At 51.6% G+C, this 26,318-nt stretch overlaps 2 protein-coding genes and 1 non-coding gene across 5 annotated transcripts; 2 read left to right on the top strand and 1 right to left on the bottom strand.

Moving 5' to 3' along the window:
- Nucleotides 1-610: 610 nt before the first annotated feature.
- Nucleotides 611-4,052, top strand: LOC119284766 (UPF0496 protein 1). Its single transcript, XM_037563931.1, has 2 exons — nucleotides 611-2,460; nucleotides 3,678-4,052. Exon 1 carries the CDS (start codon nucleotides 1,271-1,273, stop codon nucleotides 2,426-2,428), a length of 1,158 nt encoding a protein of 385 aa, XP_037419828.1. The 5' UTR covers nucleotides 611-1,270; the 3' UTR covers nucleotides 2,429-2,460; nucleotides 3,678-4,052.
- A 508-nt stretch (nucleotides 4,053-4,560) lies between these two features.
- Nucleotides 4,561-4,641, top strand: TRNAL-AAG. The gene has a single exon. It is a non-coding gene; the product is annotated as a tRNA-Leu (tRNA).
- A 19,108-nt stretch (nucleotides 4,642-23,749) lies between these two features.
- On the bottom strand, nucleotides 23,750-25,049 carry LOC119288618. 3 transcript variants are annotated; one of them, XM_037568203.1, is made up of 4 exons: nucleotides 24,592-25,049; nucleotides 24,409-24,522; nucleotides 24,225-24,311; nucleotides 23,750-24,134 (listed from the first exon to the last, which is right to left on the bottom strand). In XM_037568203.1, the coding sequence occupies exons 1-4, from the start codon at nucleotides 25,006-25,008 to the stop codon at nucleotides 24,093-24,095; spliced, it is 660 nt and encodes a 219-aa protein (XP_037424100.1). In that variant the 5' UTR covers nucleotides 25,009-25,049; the 3' UTR covers nucleotides 23,750-24,092. The 3 variants fall into 3 exon arrangements, with proteins under 3 accessions (XP_037424100.1, XP_037424103.1, XP_037424101.1); XM_037568206.1 differs by having other exon boundaries at nucleotides 23,750-24,131; XM_037568204.1 differs by having other exon boundaries at nucleotides 24,409-24,519.
- Between the last annotated feature and the right edge of the window lie 1,269 nt (nucleotides 25,050-26,318).

Here is a 26,318-nt window from a genome sequence, read left to right as displayed (position 1 = left end):
ATATAAAAAGAAAAGGCAACTGAAGTTTTGCTTCTTTTCGAAATGGAAAAGCAACTGAAGCTTGGGTATCACACAACGAAAGAAAACCAAAAAAAAAACGGAAACGGCCACGGTTCGGATGATGCACGCATGGAGTATGGGATTCTGCAAGCATTTCGTCGACAAGTGGATATGATGTGCAATTGTGCACACATGTTTAGCTGGTTTCACAGAGAGTGCCGACGGCTTTCAACCCCATCCGCCAGCTGAATTTTTCAAGAGAAATTATACAGTAAAGGCCTGTTTGGAATTTCACCAGGTTCACGAAATTGCAAGAGCCGTGGAGTCAGAAAATAGCCGCTCCGCAGTTTTCAACTGCAACTCTGGAAGTGGAGTTGTGGAGTGGAGATTCTCCGAACAGGGCTTAAGGATGCTAAAATGGAATTAGAATTAGGTATATTCGAGAGAAAAAAAATGGAATTAATCACACGAGATAATGCAGCCAGAAAGTGGGCAATGCTGTGAAGGAAAAGAAATCAGTTTGCGAATTACTCGATGTGGCACTTTGGCCTTTTCCCTTTTTGCTGCTGCGGTGTGGTGGTGCGTTGCTTCGTTGCTTGCTTCCCCGAGACAGAAACTAATCAGGGCAGCAGCCAGCAGCAACACGCACGCGCAATTGCTCGTGTGTTTACTCCACTCCTACTGCTGCTGCGATTGCATCATCAGATCAGATTCAGACCACATCCGCCGCACACGCACACGCGCCTAGAGATGGAGTGAGAAGCATCAGGTTGCTTCCGCCGCCGGCCATTGCCGCCTGCCCATCCATCTCCACCGCCACCTCCACCTCCGTCCCCCGTCCGTTCGTCATGCGTACAAGCCATCCCCACACCTGACAACAACCACACTCCACAAAACCACCCCCGACCCCCCTCCCTCCCTGCATTCATTCCCATTCATCTTCGATCTCCCCCGAGACCTCGCTTTCTTGACCGCTCGCTCCGACGCGCCGCGCCGCCCCGCCGATAAAGCTCGCAGCTTCTCCCTCTCTCTCTCTCTCGTCCCCGCTCGAATCCGCTTCTCCGGCTCCCGGATTTTCTTGCAAGGATTCTGTGGGCTCCTGCCAATGCTCGCCGGTCTGATCCGTCCTGCTTGCTGAGGCGCTCCTCGATTCGGTCCTGGGACGCGTCGTGCTCCTGATCTGCTGCTGATTCCTCGAAATCCGGTGAAAGTCCGTCCGTCCATCCTGGGTCTGATTTGCGGGTGCCACCGGCCGTCTTCGCCTCCGGCAATGGGGAACTCCAGCAGCAGCAGCGCCGGCGGCAGCAGGCCCCACCGGCCGACGACCTCGTCGGAGTCGGGGCTGCCGCACGCCGCCGCGGCGGAGGAGCTCAGCTCGTACGAGGCGGCGTGCCGGCACGACCCGGAGGTGCGCACCTTCGACTCCACGCTGCAGCGCCGCACCAGCCGCGCCATCTCCACGCTGGCGGTGGGGGTCGAGGTGCGCTCCATGTCGCTCGACTCCCTCCGCGAGGTCACCGGCTGCCTCCTGGACATGAACCAGGAGGTGGTCAAGGTCATCCTCGACTGCAAGAAGGACATCTGGAAGAGCCCCGAGCTGTTCGACCTCGTGGAGGACTACTTCGAGAGCAGCCTCCACACCCTCGACTTCTGCACCGCGCTCGACAAGTGCCTCAAGCGCGCCCGCGACTCGCAGCTCCTCCTCCACGTCGCGCTCCAGCGCTTCGACGACGAGGACGACAACGACGCCGCCGCCGCCGCGCCCGCCGCCCGGTACGCGCGCACGCTGCACGAGCTGCGCCAGTTCAAGGCGGCCGGGGACCCCTTCACCGACGAGTTCTTCGAGGCCTTCCAGGCCGTGTACCGGCAGCAGCTGGCCATGCTGGAGAAGCTGCAGCAGCGCAAGCACCGGCTGGACAAGAAGATCAAGACCATCAAGGCGTGGCGCCGGGTGTCGAGCGTCATATTCGCGAGCACCTTCGCGGCGGTGCTCATCTGCTCGGTGGTCGCCGCGGCCATCGCCGCGCCGCCCGTCGCAGCGGCATTGGCCGCGGCGGCTGCGATTCCGATAGGGTCCATGGGGAAGTGGATCGACTCGCTGCTCAAAGGGTACCAGGACGCCGTCCGTGGGCAGAAGGAGGTGGTGAGCGCAATGCAGGTCGGCACGTTCATCGCCATCAAGGATCTGGACAACATCAGGGTGCTCATCAACCGGGTGGAGATGGAGATCGGCTCAATGATCGACTGCGTGGATTTCGCGGAGCGGGACGAGGAGGCGGTCAAGTTCGGGGTGGAGGAGATCAAGAAGAAGCTGGAGGCCTTCATGAAGAGCGTCGAGGACCTCGGGGAGCAGGCTGACCGGTGTAGCCGAGACATCCGCCGAGCAAGGACCGTCGTGCTGCAAAGGATCATCCGGCATCCCAACTGAGAGCCAAGGATCGATGATGAAGAGTGTGTAAGGTATGGATATGATAAGTTATAGCCATGTGCTCTTTGATCATGTTGTGGTTGCAATGTACATAAGAGATGCTCCTTGTAGACACTATGAACGACTCAGTTTGATATAAATTATTGTTTGGCTCATCGATTTGTTCTGTCTCATGGCCTCTTTTTGCACAATACCGTACAAGATTTTGCGGTGAATGAAATTTCTCCGTATGTCAAGTTGCGGTGAATTCTAGATGTGTGATATAATACATAACTCTTGTGCTCCGTATTTGTAAGTAGTAATTCCAGTGGGTGAACCGTGTCTATATGATCCAGACCAAGTCAGGTCATACTGATTTATAAATTACCACTCTGTTATTGAGCTTAACCGCCCACATTTCAGAGGTCCAAGTTTTCTGCAGTCTTTTCTAAAAGAAAGGGAAAAGGTCATTGTCTAAGCTTCCATGGTTGCTAGTCTTCTAGACGTGTAGGTGTTGTCTCTTGTTGCTTCCCCAAGTCACATATACTGATATACTTCTAAGCAAAGCAAATTTTAAATTAGGAAGACAGAATGTTTGAGATATCTGATATCTCAGCGGTGTTCCCGTGTCCGGCAGAACTGTCGGTACAATTCTAGAAATTCCTTTAGAAATACTTCTTACCAGATAATCATTGTTGTGTGATCACCTCCACATGTACTTTTTGGATATTTGATACACTATTGCAGTTTCTGCGCTTATATAACATTTTGGAGCAACTGTACCCTCCTAAGTATGTCAAATATCTTTCTTTGATCTGTATCATGTTTTCTTTAGCAGAATGATCTGATCAGTAAATTTTAGTTAAATTTTTGTGATGTTCGCACAAGGAATATCTGCTATCTCCTCTCAAATCTGGACTTCACTATCTGGATTCTATGTTCTTGCATTTGAATGTGAACTGGTATTTCTCAATGTATCACATTTTGTTTCCGAATATCAAAAAACTACTACCTCTTTTCCTAAATACAAGACGTTTTAGCAGTTCAAATTGATCAAAAATGAGGTAGTAGATGTTAGCAAGCAATTTAGCCCATCAAGATATGGTGACAGTACTAAACTATTGATCTGTATCTTCGAAGCACTGCACGAGCACCTAGTTTAATGTTTGCTTGCTAAGTGTTATGTTACTTCTTTTGATAAGCAATTTTTTATTGCTGATTGATTAAGAAAGCTCTGAGTTCTCACCATGTTTCCCACCTTTATTTGCAGGAATTTGGTGATAGTGATGCACATGAAAAGGTCTATATATTCTGTAGCGTAGACCAGCAAGCAAAGGAACTGATCAGTATCATATAAAGCAATAAATAGTGCACTGCTTGCGGACTTCTGTGAAGAATCGCCATTGCTAACCTGGTTATTTCCTGGCGAAAATCTCGGATGGTGGCTGGCTGGATGGCTTTTAGTTTATTTATTCTCCTAAAAATAATTTTATTTATTAGAAGAACTTCGGTGTGCTGACCTCTGGACTAGATGCTTGTGTCTTTGGCTTAATGATCTCAAGGAGAAAAAATGGGGTGGTCTGTGTTGGTTTTAGCTCTGAAATATATGATTGCGACCGGAGAAAAGGTTGAAACATTTGTGATTGCTTGATGTATACTCTCTCTATGTCCAAATGCAAGAACATTTGAACTGCCAAAATGTCTTATATTTAGAAACGGAGGGAGTATATATGTAATGTGGCTAGTAAAAAGAATGGTAAAGAATATCGTCTTCTACAAATAACCCAATACTGAAACATAAAAGGGAAAGCAGCAAAAGGCAGACATGACCCAAAGCGCCTAAATTATATCTAGCTGCGCTATGACCAGCTAAATAGGCTTTAGCTCATCAAAAGCATCAGCAGGCGCCTAGGGCGAATGTAAGCAACGTTTGAGACATTGCTTATGACCAAATCAGAGTAAGCCACTGCCTAACCACCCACAGGAAGGGGTGGAGAGCAGGTACATCAGCCAAGCCATTACAAGTTGGTTTATGTAAGAGTAGACATAACAGAAGGCCTGCAAGGAGCCAAGGACCAAAAGAAGCTTCTTTTGCAAACTGTGGTTAGTAAACTTCAAGACTTATAAGAAGCAAGGTTAAAATTCGCACATACGATCAGATGGCCGAGTTGGTCTAAGGCGCCAGATTAAGGCTCTGGTCCGAAAGGGCGTGGGTTCAAATCCCACTCTGGTCACAAAATGTTTTTGCTTCCTCCAAAAACAAAAAGGAAACCGGACCTAGTCACTTCTTCCCTAATAAACTGCATTGAAGAGTCGGCTACTGACAAATTTTTTCTAAAAAATGTCATAGTTTTTTTAAAATATTCATAAAAAGTAAAATTTTCAAGAATTATTTAAAAAATATTGGTAAATTTTAAAGATGCTCTGAACTTCTAAAAATGTTTTTGCTTCCTCCAAAAACAAAAAGGAAACCGGACCTAGTCACTTCTTCCCTAATAAACTGCATTGAAGAGTCGGCTACTGACAAATTTTTTCTAAAAAATGTCATAGTTTTTTTAAAATATTCATAAAAAGTAAAATTTTCAAGAATTATTTAAAAAATATTGGTAAATTTTAAAGACGCTCTGAACTTCTAAAAATGTTCTTGCTTCCTCCAAAAACAAAAAGGAAACCGGACCTAGTCACTTCTTCCCTAATAAACTGCATTGAAGAGTCGGCTACTGACAATTTTTTCTAAAAAATGTCCTAGTTTTTAAAAATATTCATAAAAAGTAAAATTCTCAAGACTTATTTAAAAAATATTGGTAAATTTTAAAGATGCTCTGAACTTCTAAAAATGTTCTTGCTTCCTCCAAAAACAAAAAGGAAACCGGACCTAGTCACTTCTTCCCTAATAAACTGCATTGAAGAGTCGGCTACTGACATTTTTTTCTAAAAAATGTCCTAGTTTTTAAAAATATTCATAAAAAGTAAAATTCTCAAGACTTATTTAAAAAATATTGGTAAATTTTAAAGATGCTCTGAACTTCTAAAAATGTTCTTGCTTCCTCCAAAAACAAAAAGGAAACCGGACCTAGTCACTTCTTCCCTAATAAACTGCATTGAAGAGTCGGCTACTGACATTTTTTTTCTAAAAAATGTACTAGTTTTTTAAAATATTCATAAAAAGTAAAATTTTCAAGAATTATCTAAAAAATGTTGGTAAATTTTAAAGATGCTCTGAACTTCTAAAAATGTTCATGAATTTTTAGAACATTCTAAAGTTTTACTAAAATCATAAATTTTCAAAAATGTTTCTCAATTTTTTAAATAAATCACGAATTCTAGAAAAATTTCGAAAATAAAAGGAAGACCAGACCTACTTTTTCCCTAAACTGCATAAAAGGGTCGTCTACTGCCAAAATTTTACTAAACGTCCTGGATTTATAAATTTTTCAAGAATTATTTTAAAATTTTGGTAAATTTCAAAGATGCTCTGACGTTTAAAAAATGTTCAAGATTTTTTGAATATTCTAAATTTTAAAGACTTCTGATTGTCTTTTACAAAAACCACAAATTTTAGAAATATTCCTGGATTTATTGAACATTCATGAATTAATAAAAATATGTGAATTTCAAAAATAGAAAGAAAACATTAAACCAAAAATGTAAACACGAGAATAAGACCGACAATAGGAAAATAGAAAATAAATGGTCGAGGGAAGGTTCTAGAACCTTCCTTTTTTGAGTCTTGGATCTAGAACATTCCAAAAGACACTGAACACCTCGAGTGGATCGGACCATTACCGTGTGGAGGGTTGGAGAGTGCACGTTTGGTAGCTACCCCCAACTTACGTGCGGACAAGGAGTATGTATTAGTCAAAAAAATAAAATCAAAGCCGGACCTATCGTAAACTGCCTAAAAGAATTGGGTACTGCAGAAGTTTTAAAAACTGTTTTGAAATGTCACTCGCAAGGCACTCGTTGGTCCACGTCATTAGCTACTCGGGAACCGAATCCGGTCATCCGGACGGCATGCCACCGCTCGTTCTTTATGCGCACCTGGCATGCCATCGCTCGGTCGCCTCGTCCTGCAACCGTTCGCTCGCTCGCTACGAGAAGCCGGACATGCTGCTGTACGTGGCCAAAGCTCGCGACCGCGCACTTCCTTCCCAGCCATGTTCCGCTTCTCGGGCTTGGACCCGAGGCCGACGTGACACGGCTCGAACCCCGTGCAGGCCTTGACAAAGCTTTGGCAGCAGGCTCCCCGACGCACAAACACGAGAGAGCCCACGCGACACGCGACTTTCGAAGCCACGCACGCATGTGGACGTGGGCACACGGGGCCTTGCGACGGTGGCACGCACGTGCGTGGCCACCGGTATGGGCAGCAGCAGCGCTGCATGCACCGTGCGGCTAAAACATGACCTGTCCTTCTGCATTTGTCTTTGCCCGTCTCATTTCGCTTGCCAGGCCCGGAGGGCCCGTCGTCCGTCGAGTCGACGGGAGAAGTCGAGGGGCCAGCTGCTTATCCCTGGTTTGCGCACCAAGGATGAGGATAGATCCGTTGAACCTGCTGCGTGTACGATGCCAAAATCTGCATACATGCAATGCATGTACCAAAACCCTTTCCGTCACTCGCTGATGTACCGTGGAAGATGTACGAAGTGATGGCGGCCAGAAATCAGCGACCAGAATTATGGTACGTTAGCTGCGCGCACCTTTATTCCGGTAGCCGGCAAAGTATCAAGATATAAGGCCAACTTCACCGCGCGATCCCAAACGGACGTCCGTTTTGTCCTGTTTTTGTCCCTTTGAATAGGAATTTTGGGTCGTGTCCGGGCCTGTCCTGGGATGCGGTGGCCGTGCGCCCAGCGCGCGGCCGCATCCTTTTACCCCATCCTGTCCGTCACGGCCAAGAATTGCCCAAATTTACATTAAAACTAGTTTCGAACCCAAATATTTGTATGAAAATTAAAATAGTTTTACAACCCAATTAAAATTGTGTTGACTGAATATAAAATGAACAAATACATCTATTGGTTGCCAACGTGATCCCACACGTGCTCAACCAAGTCATTTTGAAGATTCACATGAGTGTGCCAATCACGCATCTCACGGTGAAATTGGGCAAACTGTTCAAATGTGGTCGGGTCTTGATGCAGGGGCTCAATATTTTTACCTTGATAATCAAATCCTTGGTCGAAGATACTCTCATCACGCTCGTCCTCGACGATCATGTTGTGCATGATCACACAAGCAGTCATCACCTCTCAAAGCTTCCTTTCATCCCATGACAGTGCAGGGTTTCGAACGATACCCCACCGGGATTGAAGCACACCAAAAGCACGTTCCACATCCTTTCTAACACTCTCTTGCATTTGGGCAAATCTCTTTCTCTTCTCACCTTGGGGTTTCGAGATTGTCTTCATAAAAGTTGACCACTGAGGATATATATCATCTGCTAGATAGTATCCCTTATTGTAATGGTGGCCGTTGATCTCAAAGTTGACAGGTGGGGAGTGGTCTTCTGCAAGCCTCGCAAAGACCGGAGAACGTTGCAGCACGTTGATATCCTTGTGAGAACCTGCCATGCCGAAGAAAGAATGTCATATCCAAAGATCTTGTGATGCCACCGCTTCTAATATGACAGTGCACCCGTTAACATGCCCCTTGTACTGGCCCTGCCAAGCAAATGGACAGTTCTTCCACTCCCAGTGCATACAATCTATGCTGCCAAGCATACCTGAAAGCCTCTAGCTGCGTTGGTCGCCAACAATCTCTCTATATCAGCGGCAGTTGGCTGCCTCAAGTACTCTGGGCCAAAGACCTCGATCACAACCTGACAAAACTTGTACATTGACATCAGACATGTTGTTGTTGGGTAACGTGGCAGAAATTCAAAATTTTCTACGCATCACCAAGATCAATCTATGGAGTAATCTAGCAGCGAGGAAAGGAGAGTGCATCTACATACCCTTGTAGATCGCTAAGCGGAAGCGTTCAAGTGAACGGGGTTGATGGAATCGTACTCGTCGTGATCCAAATCACCGATGATCCTAGTGCCGAACGGACGGCACCTCCGCGTTCAACACACGTGCAGCCCGGTGACGTCTCCTACGCCTTGATCCAGCAAGGGGAGAAGGAGAGGTTGGGGAAGACTCCATCCAGCAGCAGCACGACGGCGTGGTGGTGGTGGTGGAGCGCGGGACTCCAGCAGGGCTTCGCCAAGCACTACGAAAGACGAGGAGGGAGAGGGGTAGGGCTGCGCCAACAGGGAGATTGAATCATGTGTTGGGCTGCCCCTTTGCCTCCACTATATATAGGGGGAGAGGGAGGGCTGCGCCCCCACCTAGGGTTCCCACCCCAAGGGGTGCGGCAGCCCTAGATCCCATCTAGGGTGGCGGCCACAAGAGGGAGAGGGGGAGGCGCACCTGGGGTGGGCCTTAGGGCCCATCTGCCCTAGGGTTTGCCCCCCTCCCCTCTTGGAGGCGCCTTGGGCCTTGGTGGGAGGCGCCCCAGCCCACCTAGGGGCTGGTCCCTTCCCACTATAGGCCCATGTATGCCTCCGAGGCCCGTGGCCCCTCCCGGTGGACCCCCGGACCCCTCCGGTGGTCCCGGTACACTACCGGTGATGCCCGGAACACTTCCGGTGGCCAAAACCATACTTCCTATATATCAATCTTTACCTCCGGACCATTCCGGAACTCCTCGTGACGTCCGGGATCTCATCCGAGACTCCGAACAACATTCGGTAACCGCATACATACTTTCCCTATAACCCTAGCATCATCGAATCTTAAGTGTGTAGACCCTACGGGCTCGGGAGTCATGCAGACATGGCCGAGACAACTCTCCGGTCAATAACCAATAGCGGGATCTGGATACCCATGTAGGCTCCCACATGCTCCACGATGATCTCATCGGATGAACCACGATGTCAAGGACTTAATCAATCCCGTATAAAATTCCCTTTGTTTAGCGGTACGATACTTGCCCGAGATTCGATCGTCGGTATCCCGATACCTTGTTCAATCTCGTTACCGGCAAGTCTCTTTACTCGTTCCGTAACACATCATCCCGTGATCAACTCCTTGATCACATTGTTCATATTATGATGATGTCCTACCGAGTGGGCCCAGAGATACCTCTCCGTTTACACGGAGTGACAAATCTCAGTCTCGATTCGTGCCAACCCAACAAACACTTTTGGAGATACCTGTAGTGTACCTTTATAGCCACCCAGTTACGTTGTGACGTTTGGCACACCCAAAGCACTCCTATGGTACCCGGGAGTTGCACAATCTCATGGTCTAAGGAAATGATACTTGACATTAGACAAGCTTTAGCATATGAACTACACGATCTTTGTGCTAGGCTTAGGATTGGGTCTTGTCCATCACATGATTCTCCTAATGATGTGATCCCGTTATCAACGACATCCAATGTCCATGGTCAGGAAACCGTAACCATCTATTGATCAACGAGCTAGTCAACTAGAGGCTTACTAGGGACATGGTGTTGTCTATGTATCCACACATGTATCTGAGTTTCCCATCAATAAAATTCTAGCATGGATAATAAATGATTATCATGAACAAGGAAATATAAATATAATAATAACCAATTTATTATTGCCTCTAGGGCATATTTCTGACTAAAACTACGGCGGAAGCGCGGGCGTGATGGCGGCCATGTCGAGACGTGGTTTCGTATGGACGGCGGGGGGCTGCGCGGTGAGGAGGTGGCCGGAGAATAGCGGCGGCGCCGGCGGCGGGGCGGGGCGGGGAGAGAGAGTGAAGCGTTGGGAGCGGAGCGACTGCTAGTGTCCCCGACAGGCGGGCCACGGGGGGGACAAGGGCGTGCGTCGAGGCCGTCCGCGGGCGTCCGTTTCACCCCAAACCGAGCGCAAGTTTGGGCCGGGGATGGGTCGAAAGCGAACAGAATCCGGACATTTGTCCGTTTGCACCCGCGCGCTGGGCCGTCTCGTCTGTCCCTTTTACCCCAAACGGACGGAGACGGACAGGATAGGGTCGCACGATGGAGTTGGCCTAAGGTACTTCCTCTGTAAACTAATATGAGAGCGTTTAGATCACTAAGAGTACGTTACTATTAGTGATCTAAACGCTTTTATATTAGTTTACGGAGGGAGTATTATACTACCTAAAATCTAAAAAGTGGCCGTGCGTTTTTTGGTGTTTCCGAGCGGTCGCGTCTGTCACACACACACATGTGTATTTTTTTTGTCTTGTAGCGCATGTGGGTGCTGGCATTAAATTTGTTCACACTACTCTCATCAATTAGAGAAAACAGATCCACGTACTTTTATTTCGGGATTTCAAATTCTTTTAAAGCCATATCTTTTAAACCACACGTCGGAATTCAGTTCCGTTTTCACCATTGGATTCATCGCGACGAGTTCTTTAAAACTAGATCCCGCATAGATATGTTTTGACGAAATTTTTTTGATGCCAATTTTGGTGCTATATGGTGTAACTAAAGTACTGCATTGTGCAACTTTAGTACTATATGGTGCAACTTTTTTTAAAATTAGTTGGTTTATAATTTAGTCTAGTTTGCACACACATTAATGTTTAGTTGGCTTATAATGTTGTCTAGTTGCACACACATTGATGTTTAGTTGCTAGAAGGACTAGTTGCACATGTATATGCTCAGTTGGCTTGTAATTTAGTCTAGTTGCTTACATATTGATGTTTAGTTGGCAGGACACTAGTTGCACACACATATCCACAATTGACGCAGCAATGTAGTCTAGTTGCACACATATTGATATTTAGTTGACATGACTAGTTATACACATATATGCTCAGTTGGCGCGGCAATATAGTCTAGTTGCACACACATTAATATTTAGTTGGCAAGACTATTGGCACACACATATGCTCAGTTGGCGCGGGAATGTAGTCTAGTTGTACACACATTGATGTTTAGTTGACAGAAGGACTATTGGCGCACACATATGCTCAGTTGGCGCAACATGTAGTCTAGTTGCACACATATTGATGTTTAGTTGGCAGGAAGACTAGTTCGTCGAAACATCCCCATGCGGGATCTACTTCTGAAGAGCACGTCGCGAGGGTTTCAACGGTGAAAACGGATCTGAATTTCGACACACGGTTTAGAAGATACGTCTTTTATAATTTTGAAAACCAAAAATTAATGCACAAGAGACGAGCGTGAGGAACATTAATGCATCGGCATGCAAGCACTAGACGCATGCATGCAACGCATGCCCAAACGGTAGGAACGGGTGGCTGTTTCCTTTGTTTTTTTTTCTGACAATAAAAGGGACAGATACTTGCCTTCTTTGACCGGCCGCTGGATCGCTCTACTGGGCAGTCGGCCGCCCAGTAGACGCGCCCATTATACTATCCTACCTGGAGAAAGAACAAAGATAAATGCAGCCGTATGCATCGTTCTGATTCAGAGGCCGGGACTTGTCCTCTTTCCAAAAAAATCTCAACTCTATTCAGACCAGTGAACAGTTCTACCTGCACATCTTTTGAAGGAATCAATGATCTGCACAATGTCTGAATCTGATATACTAGATCTAATATTACTGGTGCTACCTGGCTTGTGAAACTACTAGATATGCGCTCGTAGGGAGCTCAGCTGCCGGTGTCCGGTCGATCCTGACCTTGTGAACTGGCGAGGCCGTGTCCAGGCAATTATTTTCCACCTCCGCCCAACCCGGCCCTAGCGTTGTCTCCCCAAGAGGTGGTCGGGGCTACGCGCAACCACTCTTCCTCCGCCCCCTCTTCCACCCTCACCCCTCCACCCCTCCCCGCCCCGGTCACCAGCCGCGGGCGCCCCTGGATCTGGCCCGGGTGGTGTTGGTGGCCGTGACACCTTCTTTACCCGCGTGCGGTTCTCCTTCCCGGGGCAGGGGGTTGGCGGCGGTGCGGCTCGGTTGGCAGCGGCGGCACCTCCTTTGCCCGTGCGCGGTTCTCCTTTCCGGGGCAGGGGATCGATGGCGGTGCAGCTCGGTTGGCAGCGGCCAGCGACCTGGAGGCGGTGACTGGCGGCCGACATGGTGGAGGTGCTGCTCCTTGGCGGCGGATTGGCCGCCGACGCGCCTCCGACGCGACCTGGAGGTGGTGACTGGCTCCGGCGCAACCTCCGTGCCTCCTGCGCGGTGAAGAGGAAGGACGGCGACGTTGACGGCGTGCTTTCTGCAGCACGACGGCGGGAGCGTTACGGGCATTTCAGGGCTCAGGCAGGCCTATGGGCCCATGGGCCTGGTTTGCTCCTGTTGTTGCGTCTGGTCAGTTACCGTCGTTGATGGTGGAGGTCGGGCCCTCCCGCAGCCGACGGTGCTGCTGCCCCTAGTCCCGGCTCTTCTTCTTCATTGTGCAGGCCTCACTTCTCGGTGTCGTGGTGAGACAGCATGGGTGGCTTCAAAACCGTGTTAGCGCAAGGTGGTGGGCGGTATGGTGGAGTGCTCCGGAGCGTCCGTGGTGATGGTTGGGATCGGGAGAAATCCCTATCGGTCTGTCCGACACCAACGCTGTGGCGCTTGAGGGTGCCGCCGGACCTTCCTGGTGGGCGTCGGGTGTGCTACCTTTCCTTTCTCCTCGTCGTGTGCCAGGGGAAATCCTTGGCAGCAGTGTCGTCATTGTCGCGCCCCTTCTTAAAGGTGTTGATTGGTACCGGCGCTTCAGAGGCTAGGATCTTGGTGGAAGATCTTCGGTGGGTGCAATGGTCACGAGGCCTCTTAGTTTTGTTCATCCGTCATTGTTGGCATTTGTTTTTTTGTATTTTCTCTTTTTTTGTCTGGACATTTGTTTTGCTTTCAGCCCAAAATCCTGTCGTTGGTTGTATTGGGTGTTTGCTATATTAATATAGTGAGGCGCAAACTTGTTTTGAGACCTTGTGAACCGGCCAGCCTTTCTAGCCATCAAACTGAAGAACCTCACAGCGATCGCTAGCCGTGGACACAGCGGAAGTGGATCCTCTAACATCAAGAAGAGAAGTCACGGCGAAGAAAGGCTGTCGTGTGAGAAGAAAGCACGGGATGGCTCTCTCCTCCCCTCCCTCGCTCCCTCCCCGCGGGACGCCGTCGGCTTGCGGTTCCCCCTCGTCCCCGGCGTTCAAGTCAGATCGCTCCCCTGCTCCCTTCTCCCCTCGTGCTCCTCTCCGGGCTATCCGCCGGCGGCGGGGCCCGAACCCCTCCCACCTGCGTTCCCCCCTCCCTGTCCGGTGGCCCTGGCAGCGCCACGGGCCAACAAGTTCTGGGCCCTTGATTCCGACGACTCTGGCTCCGATTCTGATCCTGAGACTCCCCCTCCTCCTCGCTCGGCATCGGTGGTTGGGTTGCCTCCGTTATTGGTGGCGGGCCGTCGGCGCAAGTTTGCTCCGGGGGGTCGGGGCCGGCTGTGTGCGCTTGATGCGGGCCCGGATGGATGGCGTCGTGTTGGCCGTGGGCGCCGGCGCGCCGCTCCCTGGGCGGCGGATCCTTCTTTGGTGAGCCCGGGGGTGGACGCCATGGCCTCACCCGTCTCATCCTCCTCGGTGGCGGTGCCCTCCGGTTCGTCGCCGTCCAGGTGCCTCCCTTCCACGTCGTCGGCGGTGCCGGCGCAAACCCTAGATCTGGGATCGGGTCTTGCGTTGGTGCCCCGGTCCGTGGGCCGGGTCCCTCTGGTCGGTGACGGGCCGTGTGGGCCTGTGTCGGCCCCTTCGCTGGATTCCATGGCTGATTCCCCCCTCGTGTCTGAGTCTGATGGGCCTAGGCCAGCCCAGTTGAGTCCGCCTCCCCCTTCGGCCCTTTCGACAGAGCCCGGCCTGGCTGGCTCCGGCTATTTATGGGTCCGGAAGGGGTCGGTTCCCCCTTTTCTAGGGTTTCCTGCCTCCGCTGCTGATCTGCGACGGCGCCGTTTCCCTATCCGCCGCTTTGTCAGATCCAAGCCTCCCCCTCCCCTCCTCCTCCCCTTCTCGTCGGTGGTGGCGATGGACCGCTCCCGTGGGTCCTCCAGCGACGCAGTCTCCGGCCTCAAGCGGGGGCGGGACGGCTCTGGCGACGCCGCTGCGGATCTAGAGTTTGAGGCGTCGCTCCGCGCCAAGCTCCAGGCTTCGCGGTCGGAGGTGGGTGCCGCTTTGCCGCGTGCGTCTGGTTCCGGGCCGGTGGCTTCTCCGTCCTTGGCGCCCGCAGCTCCGGTGCATGTGGTCGACCCTTGGGAACAGGCGGCGCGAGGGAGCCGGGCGGGATCTTCGGGACCCTCCTCGTCTCCTTCCTCGCTTGCTCCCATGGGTGGGCCACCGCGGGCGCCGGCGGCGGGCGGCGGCGGGCCGTCCCGCTTCGTTCCTCGTGGTGGCTCTGGGGCCCCGGCCCGGCGTCCGGTTGGCCCTGCGGCGGGACGTGGTGCTGGCGCGGGTGCCGTCGGTGGTTCTTCTGGAGATGGCATCCTCCCTCTGCCGCCTTCTCGTGGTGCGAACCGTAACTCCTCTCACTCCCAGGTTTCTAATCCCATCCTCACCTGCTTCGCGTGTCATCGCCCTGGCCATTTCCAGTCTCGGTGCGAGAACCCTCCTTTCTGTCTCATCTGTAGGGAGGATGGACACCTAACGGTGGACTGTCAGAGTAGGATCAAGCCCCCCTCCTTCGTCCATTTTAGGATTGGCCTCCCGGGTTGCTCTTTTTTTGCCATGGACAAGGAAGTCCCCGCAGCTGCTCCCATTCCCTCCCTGTCCAACGTGGGTGTCATTACTGTCCAAGACAAGCGTATCTCTTCACAAGCCCTCTTGGATGAACTTTATATGTGGGATGAAGGGGGTTGGGACTGGCAGATCCGGCAGCTTTCTGATTTCGAGTTTGCGCCACTTTCCCCTCTAAAGAGAGTCTTCGCATGATGTCTTCCTGTACCAGTTTCACTCTCCCTGTGAATCAACTTGTTGTATCGGTCAAAGCGGCTTCCAACGGATCCAAGACCATATCTCCTCTGTCTGATGTCTGGGTGCTCGTTGATGATGTGCCTCCCAGCTTGCGCATCGCGTCCTTCTTGATGGCTTTTGGGGTGCTTATCGGGAAACCTATTGAGGTCGATCTTGCTTCGCTGTCGGTTCTGGGTCCTGCTCGCCTTCGTGTGTGGTGTGTTGATCCGATCTGCATCCGTGGTTCCGTTGATGTCTTCCCGGCGGCTGGTGGCTTTCGTCTTCGAGTTCGGGTGGAAGGTGCTCCTGGTGCGGTCGCTCCTCCACCCCCCCCTCCTCCCCCGGCCTCGGGTGACGATGACAAGAGCCGGGAGGGTGGGGGGGTCCTGAGGACTCGCTGAATGGCACGGATCCCCGATTCACCCAGTCTGCGTGGGATGGGCTTTCTCCTGCTGAGCAGGAGCTGATGAAGGACTGTGCTCCGGCTCCGGCGGGTGGTGGGGTTCAGGGCTCGGTGCCTGGTACGGTGGCTGGTCCTGCGGCCGCGGCTGCTTCGAAGGGCACCCCCTTGTCGGGGGCGTGCTCCAACATGCCCGTGTGCCCCACCTCCCCCTCGCTGTCCGACATTGAAGATCTACCTCCAGTGGGATCTTCGGCGGCCAAGAAAAGGAAGAAGTCCTCGGTGAAGAAGTTTTCCGCGAAGAGCCGGGCCTCGGGGGACTCCAGGCAGTCGGCGGCTGGGCTCTGCCGCCGTCTGGAGGCGGACCTGGGGGCGGCTTCGGGCCCTTCTTCGGCGGCGGCTTCCCCTGGTCGGGCCCCTCCGGTCCCTGTGCGCTCTCCTGCCTCGACCGCTCGCAAGAGTGGATTCACCCTCATCTCCTTCCCCCCCTTTGGCTCAGTCTCCTGTTAGGCTTATTTTACCCTCCCATTCCGATGAACATCTCCTTTCGATATTAGCTGATGTTGGGATATGTCTAGACGCTAGCGTGGGTTCTCCCTCCTCCCTGTTGTAGTTGATTCGTGCTAATGAACGTGCTCAGGCTGATATCGCCAAGGCCAAGGAGGCCGGGACTGGGATGGATGCCCCTCTGGTTGTGGCCGGAGGGGAACCGGGCGAGGTTGCTAGGGGGCAGCTGTCTCCGGTGCAGAAGCGCGAAACGTGCTAAAACCTGCAAGGCTCCATGCAAGTCGAGCTTGAGAATTAAAAACCTTTCTCTAAGATGAAGGCCCTGTTTTGGAACATTAGAGGGTTCTGCGCTAGGGGGCGCAGAGACCAACTGAAGGACTTAATGCGCGCTGAAAGAATTGATTTTATCGGGCTTGTTGAGACTCTTAAACCCTCCTTTTCTCCTTCTGAACTATCGGCGATTGCTGGGATTGATAGATTTAGGTGGAATTTCGTGGCCTCTGTTGGTCAGTCTGGCGGCTTTCTTCTGGGCACCAATAATGTCACCTTTGATTTTGTGGCTTTCGACCATGGTATATACTGGGCTAGTATGGTAGTTTCCCTACGTTCCAATAACACCCTCCTTGAACTTATGGTAGTATATGGTCCGGCTGATCATTCCTTGTCACAAATTTTCTTGGATGAGATTTCTACTAAAATTGATGCCTGCCAACTGCCACTCCTGATTGGGGGTGATTTTAATCTGCTTCGGTATCCTTCTGATAAGAGTTCTGTCAATTTCTCCTGGGTGCGGGCCGAGGCTTTTAATGCTTTCATCAGGGACACGGCTATCCATGAGATCCCGAGGGTTGGGGCCCGCTACACTTGGACCAACCGACAGACTTGTCCTATTCGCTCGGTACTTGATAGAGTTTTTATCTGCCCTGCTTGGGATGGCCTTTTTCCTCGCTGCTCACTTCGGGCCCTCCCCATCGTCGGGTCCGATCACGCTCCTCTCATCCTTGACGATGGTCTCTGCCCCAATGGCTGCCAAAGATTTCAATTTGACGCGTCCTGGCTTTTAGTGGAAGGGTTCCCTGATATGCTGGCTCAGAAGATCTTGGGCTTTCTTACCTCCCCCCATCGTTCATTTGGCCCTATGGATGACTGGCATTATGTTTCTTACTCCCTACGCAAGTTCCTTAGAGGATGGGCCAAGAACCACTTTGCTGAGTCGAGGTGCGACAAATCTAGGTTGAGTGCTCAAATTAGTGCCCTCGATTCCTGTGCGGACAACGGTGGGCTCTCGGCTACTAAGTGGCAAGTTCGCTATGGCCTTGAGAAGGAGCTTCTGGCTATTCATCGCCAAGAGGAAGTGTATTGGAAGCAAAGGGGTACGATTAATTGGACTCTTAAGGGTGATTCTCCCACGGCTTACTTTTTCGCCATTGCGAATGGCAGACGGCGTAGATGTTTGATTAACAGCCTCATTATTGATGGTGTTAGGGTCTCTGAACCGCCGGTCATTCTCCGTCATGTAGTTCGGTTCTTCTCTAACCTGCTTTCGGCTAAACCATACCTCGGATTCGCGCTAGCCCCGGGCTTCTGGGCTCCCCTTGATAGGATTTCTCACGCTGATAATGAGCTTCTGTTGATTCCCCCTTCTGAGGAGGAAATTTTTGATACTATTCGGACGGCTAATTCTAATGCGGCTTGAGGCCCTGATGGTTTCTCCATTCCGTTCTTTCGACAATTCTGGCCCCAACTAAAAGGTCTAATTTCTGCTGTCATCCAAGGGTAATGGCTGGGATCGGTTGACATTTCTAGACTTAACTATGCGGTTCTCTCCCTCATCCCTAAGGTCAAGGGTGCGGATATGATTTCTCAATTTAGGCCGATTGCTTTAATCAACAACTTCGCAAAGATGCCTGCAAAGGGCATGGCCACTAGGCTATCTCCCATTGCACATCGGACCATTAGCCCTTTCCAGTCTGCTTTCATCAAAGGGAGGTTCATTTTGGACGGGGTACTTTGTTTACATGAGATTGTTCATGACTTACGGGTGCGAGGGACCAAGGCTGTGGTTCTCAAACTTGACTTTGAAAAGGCCTACGACTCGGTTAGCTGGAAATTCCTTCGGCAAGTTCTTTTGGCTAAGGGCTTTGAGGGGCCTGTTATGCAGCGCTTGATGCAATTGGTTTCTGGGGGGCACACGGCTGTGGCTGTCAATGGCCAAATTAGCCAGTTTTTTGCTAATGGCAGGGGCCTCAGGCAAGGGGATCCAGCGTCCCCTTTACTCTTCAACTTTGTGGCTGATGCTCTATCTCGCATTCTCTCTCGAGCTGCCTTGGCTGGTCATATCACTCCGGTGAGCTCTCATCTCATCCCTAATGGCATCTCTCATCTCCAATATGCGGATGATACTATAATTCTGATGGAACTTAATGATAATAGCCTCACCAATCTGAAATTCCTTCTGCTTTGTTTCGAAGCGCTCTCAGGTCTTAAAATCAATTTCTCTAAGAGTGAGGTTGTAGTGACTGGGGTCTCGAACGAAGAGGCGCAGCGGGTGGCCCATCTTCTGAACTGCTCTTTGGGATCCTACCCTCTCAAATATCTAGGCCTCCCCATTTCCCCGCTTAAACTTTTGGCTAAAGACTTCGCTCCGGTGGTTACCAAAGTTGGCAACAGAGTTCTCCCTTGGCGAGGGCGATATAATACGCAAGCGGGCAAGGTCGCCCTTACTAACTCTTGTCTTTCTTCGCTACCTATGTTCTTAATGGGATTCTATCTTCTCTCTAGTGGGGTTCATAATGGTTTTGACAAGCATAGGGGTGCTTTCTATTAGAACGCAGCGGACAATAAACGTAAGTACAGGATGGTCAGATGGGACATTATATGTCGCCCCAAGGCCAAAGGGGGTCTGGGCATTATTAATACGCGAGTGATGAATAATTGTCTTATGATCAAATGGTGGTGGAAGATCATGACTCTTGAGGAACTGCCACCCTGGCTCTCTATCCTAAAAGCTAAATATTTCCCCTCCTCGAGTCCTATGTTCGCGCCGGCTGCGGGTGGGTCGCAATTTTGGCATCAACTGGTTAAAGTCCGGCCGATCTTTCGGTCCCTTGTAAAATTTGTAGTTAGGAACGGTAAGTCTACGCGGTTTTGGCTTGATTGGTGGGTCGGGGACTCCTCGCTGGCTGTTGCTTTTCCGGTTCTATTTTCATATTGCGATGATACTGAGGTTTCTATCTTTGAGCTCTCGGCTAGGGGTTGGGTTCTGGATTTTCGTCGTTCTCTTTCTCCTGAAGAGTTGGAAGATTGGCAGCGCCTTACTACTTGCTTCCCCCTGCTCTCGGAGGAAGAGGATGCCGTGGTGTGGCCCCTCTCCTCTTCGGGGCGTTTTTCGGTTAAATCTGCTTACTCCAAGCTTATCCCTGGGGGGCGCCCGGTCAAGTTTAAGCATGTCTGGTCGGCTCGAATTCCTCCTAAGATCAAGATATTTCTCTGGCAAGCTGTCCGGAGTAAGCTTCCGGCGGCCGATCAGATTAAGAAAAGAAACGGGCCGGGGTCCGACAGGTGTGTGCTTTGTGGGGCACTGGAGAACACCGAGCATATTTTCTTTCACTGCTCCTTAGCTAAACTTATGTGGAGTTGCATCAGACTCTGGTTACATGTAAATTGGTCCCCTTCCTCCTTTGAAGACCTGAGGCATTATGTCAATCTTCTTTCTGGCCATTCTAAAAGAGTCTTCTTAGTTGGATGGGCTGCGATTGGCTGGTCGTTGTGGACTACTAGGAATAAGTTCTCGATTGAACATATTTTTCCGGCTAATCCTGTCAATTGCTTATTTAAAACCAATGGTTTCTTGCAGCAGTGGAGATTATTGACTAAAGAAGGGGATCTCCAGGCCTTCGACGCCATGCTATCCAAGATGAAATCTACGGCGTCTGGGCTTCTTCGGCTTTCTTTGAGGACGGCTTCCTGAATGATCTTTTGGTGTCTGGTTTAGGCTGGCCTGCGTGCCATGTAAGGCCGCTGGCCTTGTAATGATACTTTATCTTCTGCGCGTGATACTTTGTTGGGTGCGGTTGTTGGTCATATACTCTGCCTGGTGGCTTTATCTATAAAGTCGGGCTCTCGCCTTTTTTCTAAAAAAAAAAGAAGAGAAGTCACCTAAGCTACAATTTTTTAACTTTCCTCCTTCACATCCATATGATTAAGGCTAAAATAATTTGAATTAATTTGCAAATTACAAATCTATTGTATACATTTACAAAAAACACATACAAACAAAATTATGATGCAATAAAATTAATTTTAAATTTATTTACATGAACAGTAACCACACACATAACTTTCTACAGTAGATAAATACATTATTCGCTACGGTGCCTCTGACTTTCCTTCTTTGTTTTACACTGGATTGCAATGTAGCTTAGGTGACTTTCCTCCTTAATGTTAAAGGATCCACTTCCGGACACGGCGAGACCTTTTCGTGGCCCGCACATGTGGTGGGCATCAGAAACGGATAATGGGATTGGGAGCAGGGGAGGCTTCGGTGCCGTCCACACCTCAGATCAGATATAAAGCTGGCGCCACAACATGATGATGATGAGCGAGGCGGTTAGGCATCCTTCGCGTCCCGCGGCTCCCATGCTCTGTCCATCGTCCATGCTCACCACACATGCATGTGCGCGCCTGCCCGCCTCTCGAGTGCGCATGAGAGACACAGTAGGATCTTGCATTCCCTGCCCTGCCCACGATCCGGATAGGGTCTGGGACTTGACATGACATGGAGTGCGGAAGCTTGCGCTACATGATGCAAGCCAGACATGCATGTTGTCCGTGGAGCACTTTGCAGCACGCATATCCTATCCCCGAAGCATTGTGCCTTCGTGTTCTTGATCAATGCATTCTTGCCTCGCCTTTTCTAGGGGACGGGAATAGACTCTACGGTCTGTACTAAAGGGTTTTAGGGCCGGTGTTGTGAACGCAAGGATTGCCCTAGGACGGAGCCAAGGGGAACAGCATTGGATGTGCAATGTGTTGTTGTAGCACTATGTAAACTGGAAGCATTAGCTTCAATGTCTCTCGATTCATCATCCGTCCGTCCGTCCATCTTGGATTGGAATCCTCGGAGCCAAAGCATGCATGCGATGCCGCAGCTGGGATCTCGTTGTTTTCTGCCGAAAACGAGGATCGCATGCCTCTCATGTTCCGGTGAGAAGCTCTCCCTAGAGTCTTGAGCCAGACAGTTTTCAGGGCTAGTGTTGTGGATGGTGTACCGTGAAGCCGAATTTCTCGCCGTTGATCGAACGAAAGCAACGGCTGGGGCTTGGATAGACTCTTGTCAGTGCATCGCACCATGACGGGACAGGGAGTACAGTTTTCCTTTCGTGCGGTACGTACGTTGACCCCAGCCGGTCGAGAGCACCAGCTAGCTGCTGCTGCGCTCCAAAACTGAACGCCCAACGGTATGCGTGTCTCCGGTATAAATACTCGTACCACCGTAATTTTTCTTTTTGGCGGGAGACTCGTAGCGTACCATGCATGCATCATCAATCCCTGCAAAAGTGTGCGTACTGTAGCCTGTAGGAGTGCATGCACCCGCGCACACAGACGCTGGCATAGTTTTTACGGTGGATGTTACGCCGGCAGCCTCTTGGTCCTCGACACGAGCACCGGCTAGCTCAGCTGCCATCGGCGGGGTTAAATGACAGCGCTCTCATCGACTGTTGGATAAGACCAGCCAACGGCGGCTAAATTTTATGTTTTTGACTCCTTTCTGAAACTTAACCGAAATCTGATCCTAATCTGAAAAAATTTCAGGATCTGATTCTTTTACTACAGCCAAGACTCATGACTGTAGGATATAATAGCATACCGTCAAAGTCCCTGACGACAGGGTCTGTCACATTTGAACAGGACCCATGCACGTTACGGTACCGGCCACCAGCAAAACTTCCACGGAATTCGTCGTACTGCTGTGCTGTGCCACATGGCCATGGGGGGCCTGACGCGAACGGAGCGCGTCAGCGCAGCCGAGCAGCACTCCACCCCACGATCAATAGCCTCAAAGGCACAGACAGATCCCTCCCGGCGCGGCACTTGGTACGGAGGGAGACGACGAGCAGAGCAGCAGCACCCGGTCTGAGACGACGGCCTCTCTCGCCCGCCGCGTGCGTGCCCGGCTGGCGCACTGTCATCGCGCGCCGGGCGCGAGCAGGCAGCGGTACAGCCGGCCTAGCTGTCGCGCGATGGCGATGGCGACGGCGACGGCGCCGCGCCCTGACCGGACATCCTTTCCGGGCCGCCGGGGTCGGCGTCCCCGGTTGCGGAAACATCCGTCCGTCCCCGTCCCGTCCCGCCCCACCCCACCCCACCCCACGGCGCCAAAGCCCAACCCGGTAGCATCTCGGCCACCCTGGTTCTGAAAGCGACGGGCGGCGGCCATTCTCATGCTCCGTCGTACCGCAGGAACGGACCAGGAGCCGAGAGATATCCCCGTGCTTTGGCCCGCCTCATGCAACGCCGGCGCTGACGCAGCGCTGGTGCCACGAGATGATGCTCATGGCCTCAACGATCCATTGCCTACGTGTAGACGTGTAGACTGTGCAGTGGGATGTGCCTCCACGCCATGGCTTGAGATTGACCGGCAGTATGTACCGATATTGCAATACGGCCCTTCTGCTCTGTTTGCTTTACTCTAACTGTGTGTGAGAGAGAGAGAGAATCTGTTTGTTTGAATAAATTACTGTTATTACTGCACTCTAGTGGAACCGTGCGCAGTCAGACACGGGCGAGTACTCGCCGCGCACATGCCGTTTTTCGCTGCAATAAAGAATTCAGCAGAGATCTTGCGCCCCTGAACCACATAGTCTGTCGACGAGGACGACGAGCTGCTCGTAATCACTCGCTATAAAGCGCTCTGCGCGATCTCTCTCCTCCCGTCGAGAGATCTGGCTTGGCTTCTGGCCGGCTGGCTGGATGGGGCCTAATCCAAATTTGAGTGCCCACGTGTGGATGTGCCCTGCGCGCCACTCCCTTTTGTAACCATCAAACACGACAAAAATAAGAGATGTGCTAGTACGTGGACGCCCGTGGAATCGGAACGATTGGTAGTATTAGTCTAGCTAAGCTTTGCTGTTTAGTCCTAGTTGTTTGTAGTTACTCAGTTTTTTTACCTTGCAGTTAGAGACTTTCTTTTATGAAACAAAAGATCTGCCTCATCCATTATATAAGAGGAGGGTAGAGTGTGGTGTTTTTACAAGTGCCCCTGCAAAACGGCATGACAATCACTCTCGTACAACGATACGCCCTAGTTGTAGTTAGAGACTGATGGACAGGGTAATGGGCTAGTGGCCTAGCGGGTGGCGATACTTGGTCGACATTGATCATACGTGTTGCTTGCTCTGAGCCTTCTATTCAAAATATCTACTAGTTCTAGAAGAGAAGAGAGGAGTAGATGCTTCCACTCATCGGCTCAAAGATGGTGGTGTCGCCTGGACGGAGAGGTTGACTTGAACGCTTGCAAACCTCAGAGATAGCTAGGGTGCCATCATGACAGTGCAGCAGACGCATGTGGCGCAAAAAAGATCTCACACTCGCTCGTGTTTTCCTTTCTTTCCCCTCAGGTTTTTGTTTCCCACTGCGCTGACAGCTCAAAAGCGGGGAGCAACGACAGGCACTGCAGCCATGGTGAGGTGAACACAGGACACACGCGGAAAAGCTACTGGCTACCAAAACTAATCTGAAGAAACTCAACCTCAAGACATGAAAAAAAGACTCTCGCAACGCAACGCAAACTCATTCTATTCTATTCTTCTCCTAGCTGCCCGTCTCCTCCCGGCTTCCGAGGACGGAACGGAGCAGAGCAGCCGCATAACGCCCTACGGCCTGGCCAGCACCAACAGCGACGGCCGGCTTCACCACCTCTCCATCTTGTCACCCCCGTCCCTGCACGCCTGCTGCAGAAATCCCAAAAATATTTGAGTTTCTACGGCTGAAATGCTACTTGTGTTCGTGGGAGCACGGAAAAAGGTCGGGAGAATGGTCACCTGTCGTGTGGGCATCGGCTTGGTGGCAGGGGCAGGGGAGTACTGCGCATGCAGGTAGCTGCCCAGAGGAGATCCGCTCAAGGGAGACTGCAATGGCAGAAGAAGATATGCTACGCGAATTAGCTGCCAGTATAAGCAGGAAATTAGTTATGCGACGTTAATGCGGCTTGACGTCGGTGCGCACCTCGAAGCCCGCCGGGGAGAAGAAGGTGGAGGAGAAGTCGGCCGCATTGCTGTACTCCATCGTCGACCCGGCCGCCCCGCCGTAGCCATTGGCCTCCGGCGAGCCCATCACCTGCTGGATGGCGAATGCGTGTTAGAAGAACTCGGTGGAACGGAACGCAGATTGGACTGCACAAGCACGTACCTTGGAGTGCTTGAAGAAGGCCGGCGAGCTGGCCGTGTCCTCGAGCAGAGTCGACGCGACGGCGGCGGCCATCTTGCCCTGCCGCCTCGCGGCCGCAGGCTCCGCCGTCCTACGCCTCCTCTCCGCGCGCTGTGCATTGGCCTGCGCGGCGGCGCCTTCGTCGGAGCCGGCCGAGTACTGGTGGCGCGGGCCGGAGGAGGCGTCGGAGATCATGGACAGGTCGTCCTCCTCCGCGTCCTCGGAGCGGCAGGACGAGCGGCACCGCTGCCCCTTGCCGCCGTGGAGCCGCGCGGTGGAGCCGCCGCGGGAGTAGGAGGAGGTGTCGTCGTCCAGGTAGGTGGTCCAGCCGGACTGGCAGCCGCTGCTGCACTCGGAGCTCGCCGCCGCGCCCATGACCGCGTCCTCCCCCGTCGTCATCCCGTGCGCTCGCTATCTAATACTACGCTGATGTGATGAGCTGCTCCCGACCTAGCAGCAGTACGCGAGTGTTAGCGCGTACTAAGTAGAGCGGGCGGAGGGGGGCGGCCCCACGCGTCTGTGGCGGGAGTGAACCTTGGTCTCAGTGACAGGTGGGGGGAGGGGAGGGGAGGCATCACGTGGAGTACAGCGAGGCGGCAACGGGGGGTGGACGGGACGGGCCGTCATTGCCCGGGCGCGGTACTGTTGCGTGGTCCGCGGCGGCCGAATCATTCCTCTTCCCGTGACGGGGAGCAAACGCGACGCGCGCCGGCTTAAACTCGTCTGGCTCCGGCCGCCCGTCCGATCTCGGTCCTCCGGTTTCTCTCTCCCGCCGGCGGACGCGCGACGTTCGTCGATCCCTGCGCGCGGCGCGTTGTGGATGCTGGGCTGGGTCGGGCGGCGGGCCGGATTGCACAGTGCTGGTGTTGTCAGGCGCCGCACGGAAGCACCGAAGCACGGTGGATGTTGCCTTGTTTCGTCTCACCCGCGCGGACGGGTGCAAACTGTCCCATTTTTTTTCAGTGTTGTTAGTCTCGGTCGACCGCGACTTCGTTAAGTGTTAGTCCATACTATCATAAAATTTACGTTGGCATCCGTGTAATTTTTATTTTCAGTTTTTTCTTTCTCTTTTGCATATTATGTCACTTGACTAAAACTTGGTTAAATCTTAGTCGACTAAGATCACATCTTTTTTGACCTTTTGCAAATGATTAGAATGAATTAACACCAATTTAAGACATTTTTACGATATGCCATTTTTAGTGATCATCCATCGTGTACATTGTGTTGCACGCGAGACACCATGGTCAACGCCCATGTGTTGGTCGCCGCTCGTGTACCGTCCAACGTTGCACCATAAGAAACGCCAGGGATCATAGCGTTTCACCCTGTCTAAAAATATCGTACACCATGGCGTTTCGATACTGAAGGAGACACCATAGGCTGCGATGCAACGTGACATAGACACAATAACCTGCAGTTGGCCGCGTGTGGAGTCCACTCTACTTGCAGCCCCCAATCGGCCGCCTACCTAGGCGGTGAAGAACATAGTGAAGGTCCCTCTCTTCCCACCTCAAGACCTCCTCAAATCCCCATCAAATTGAGATTTTTTTCGTGGATCTTTTCCCTCCCCTTGTTGCTTTAGGTGCTCTTCACGTTAGGACCAGTGGAAGGTCCTGAAAGATTCTGAAATATTCCAAAACCTCCACGGGCTGCCCTTTTGGTTGAGCCCAAGTGTGGGGCCGCCACATGGGCCTAATTGCCCAAGA

Source organism: Triticum dicoccoides, chromosome 4A, assembly GCF_002162155.2.
Source record: "Triticum dicoccoides isolate Atlit2015 ecotype Zavitan chromosome 4A, WEW_v2.0, whole genome shotgun sequence".
Taxonomy (NCBI): Eukaryota; Viridiplantae; Streptophyta; class Magnoliopsida; order Poales; family Poaceae; genus Triticum; species Triticum dicoccoides.
The sequence above is the reverse complement of the archived record's forward strand: the minus strand, read 5'-3'. Positions and strand labels throughout refer to the sequence as shown.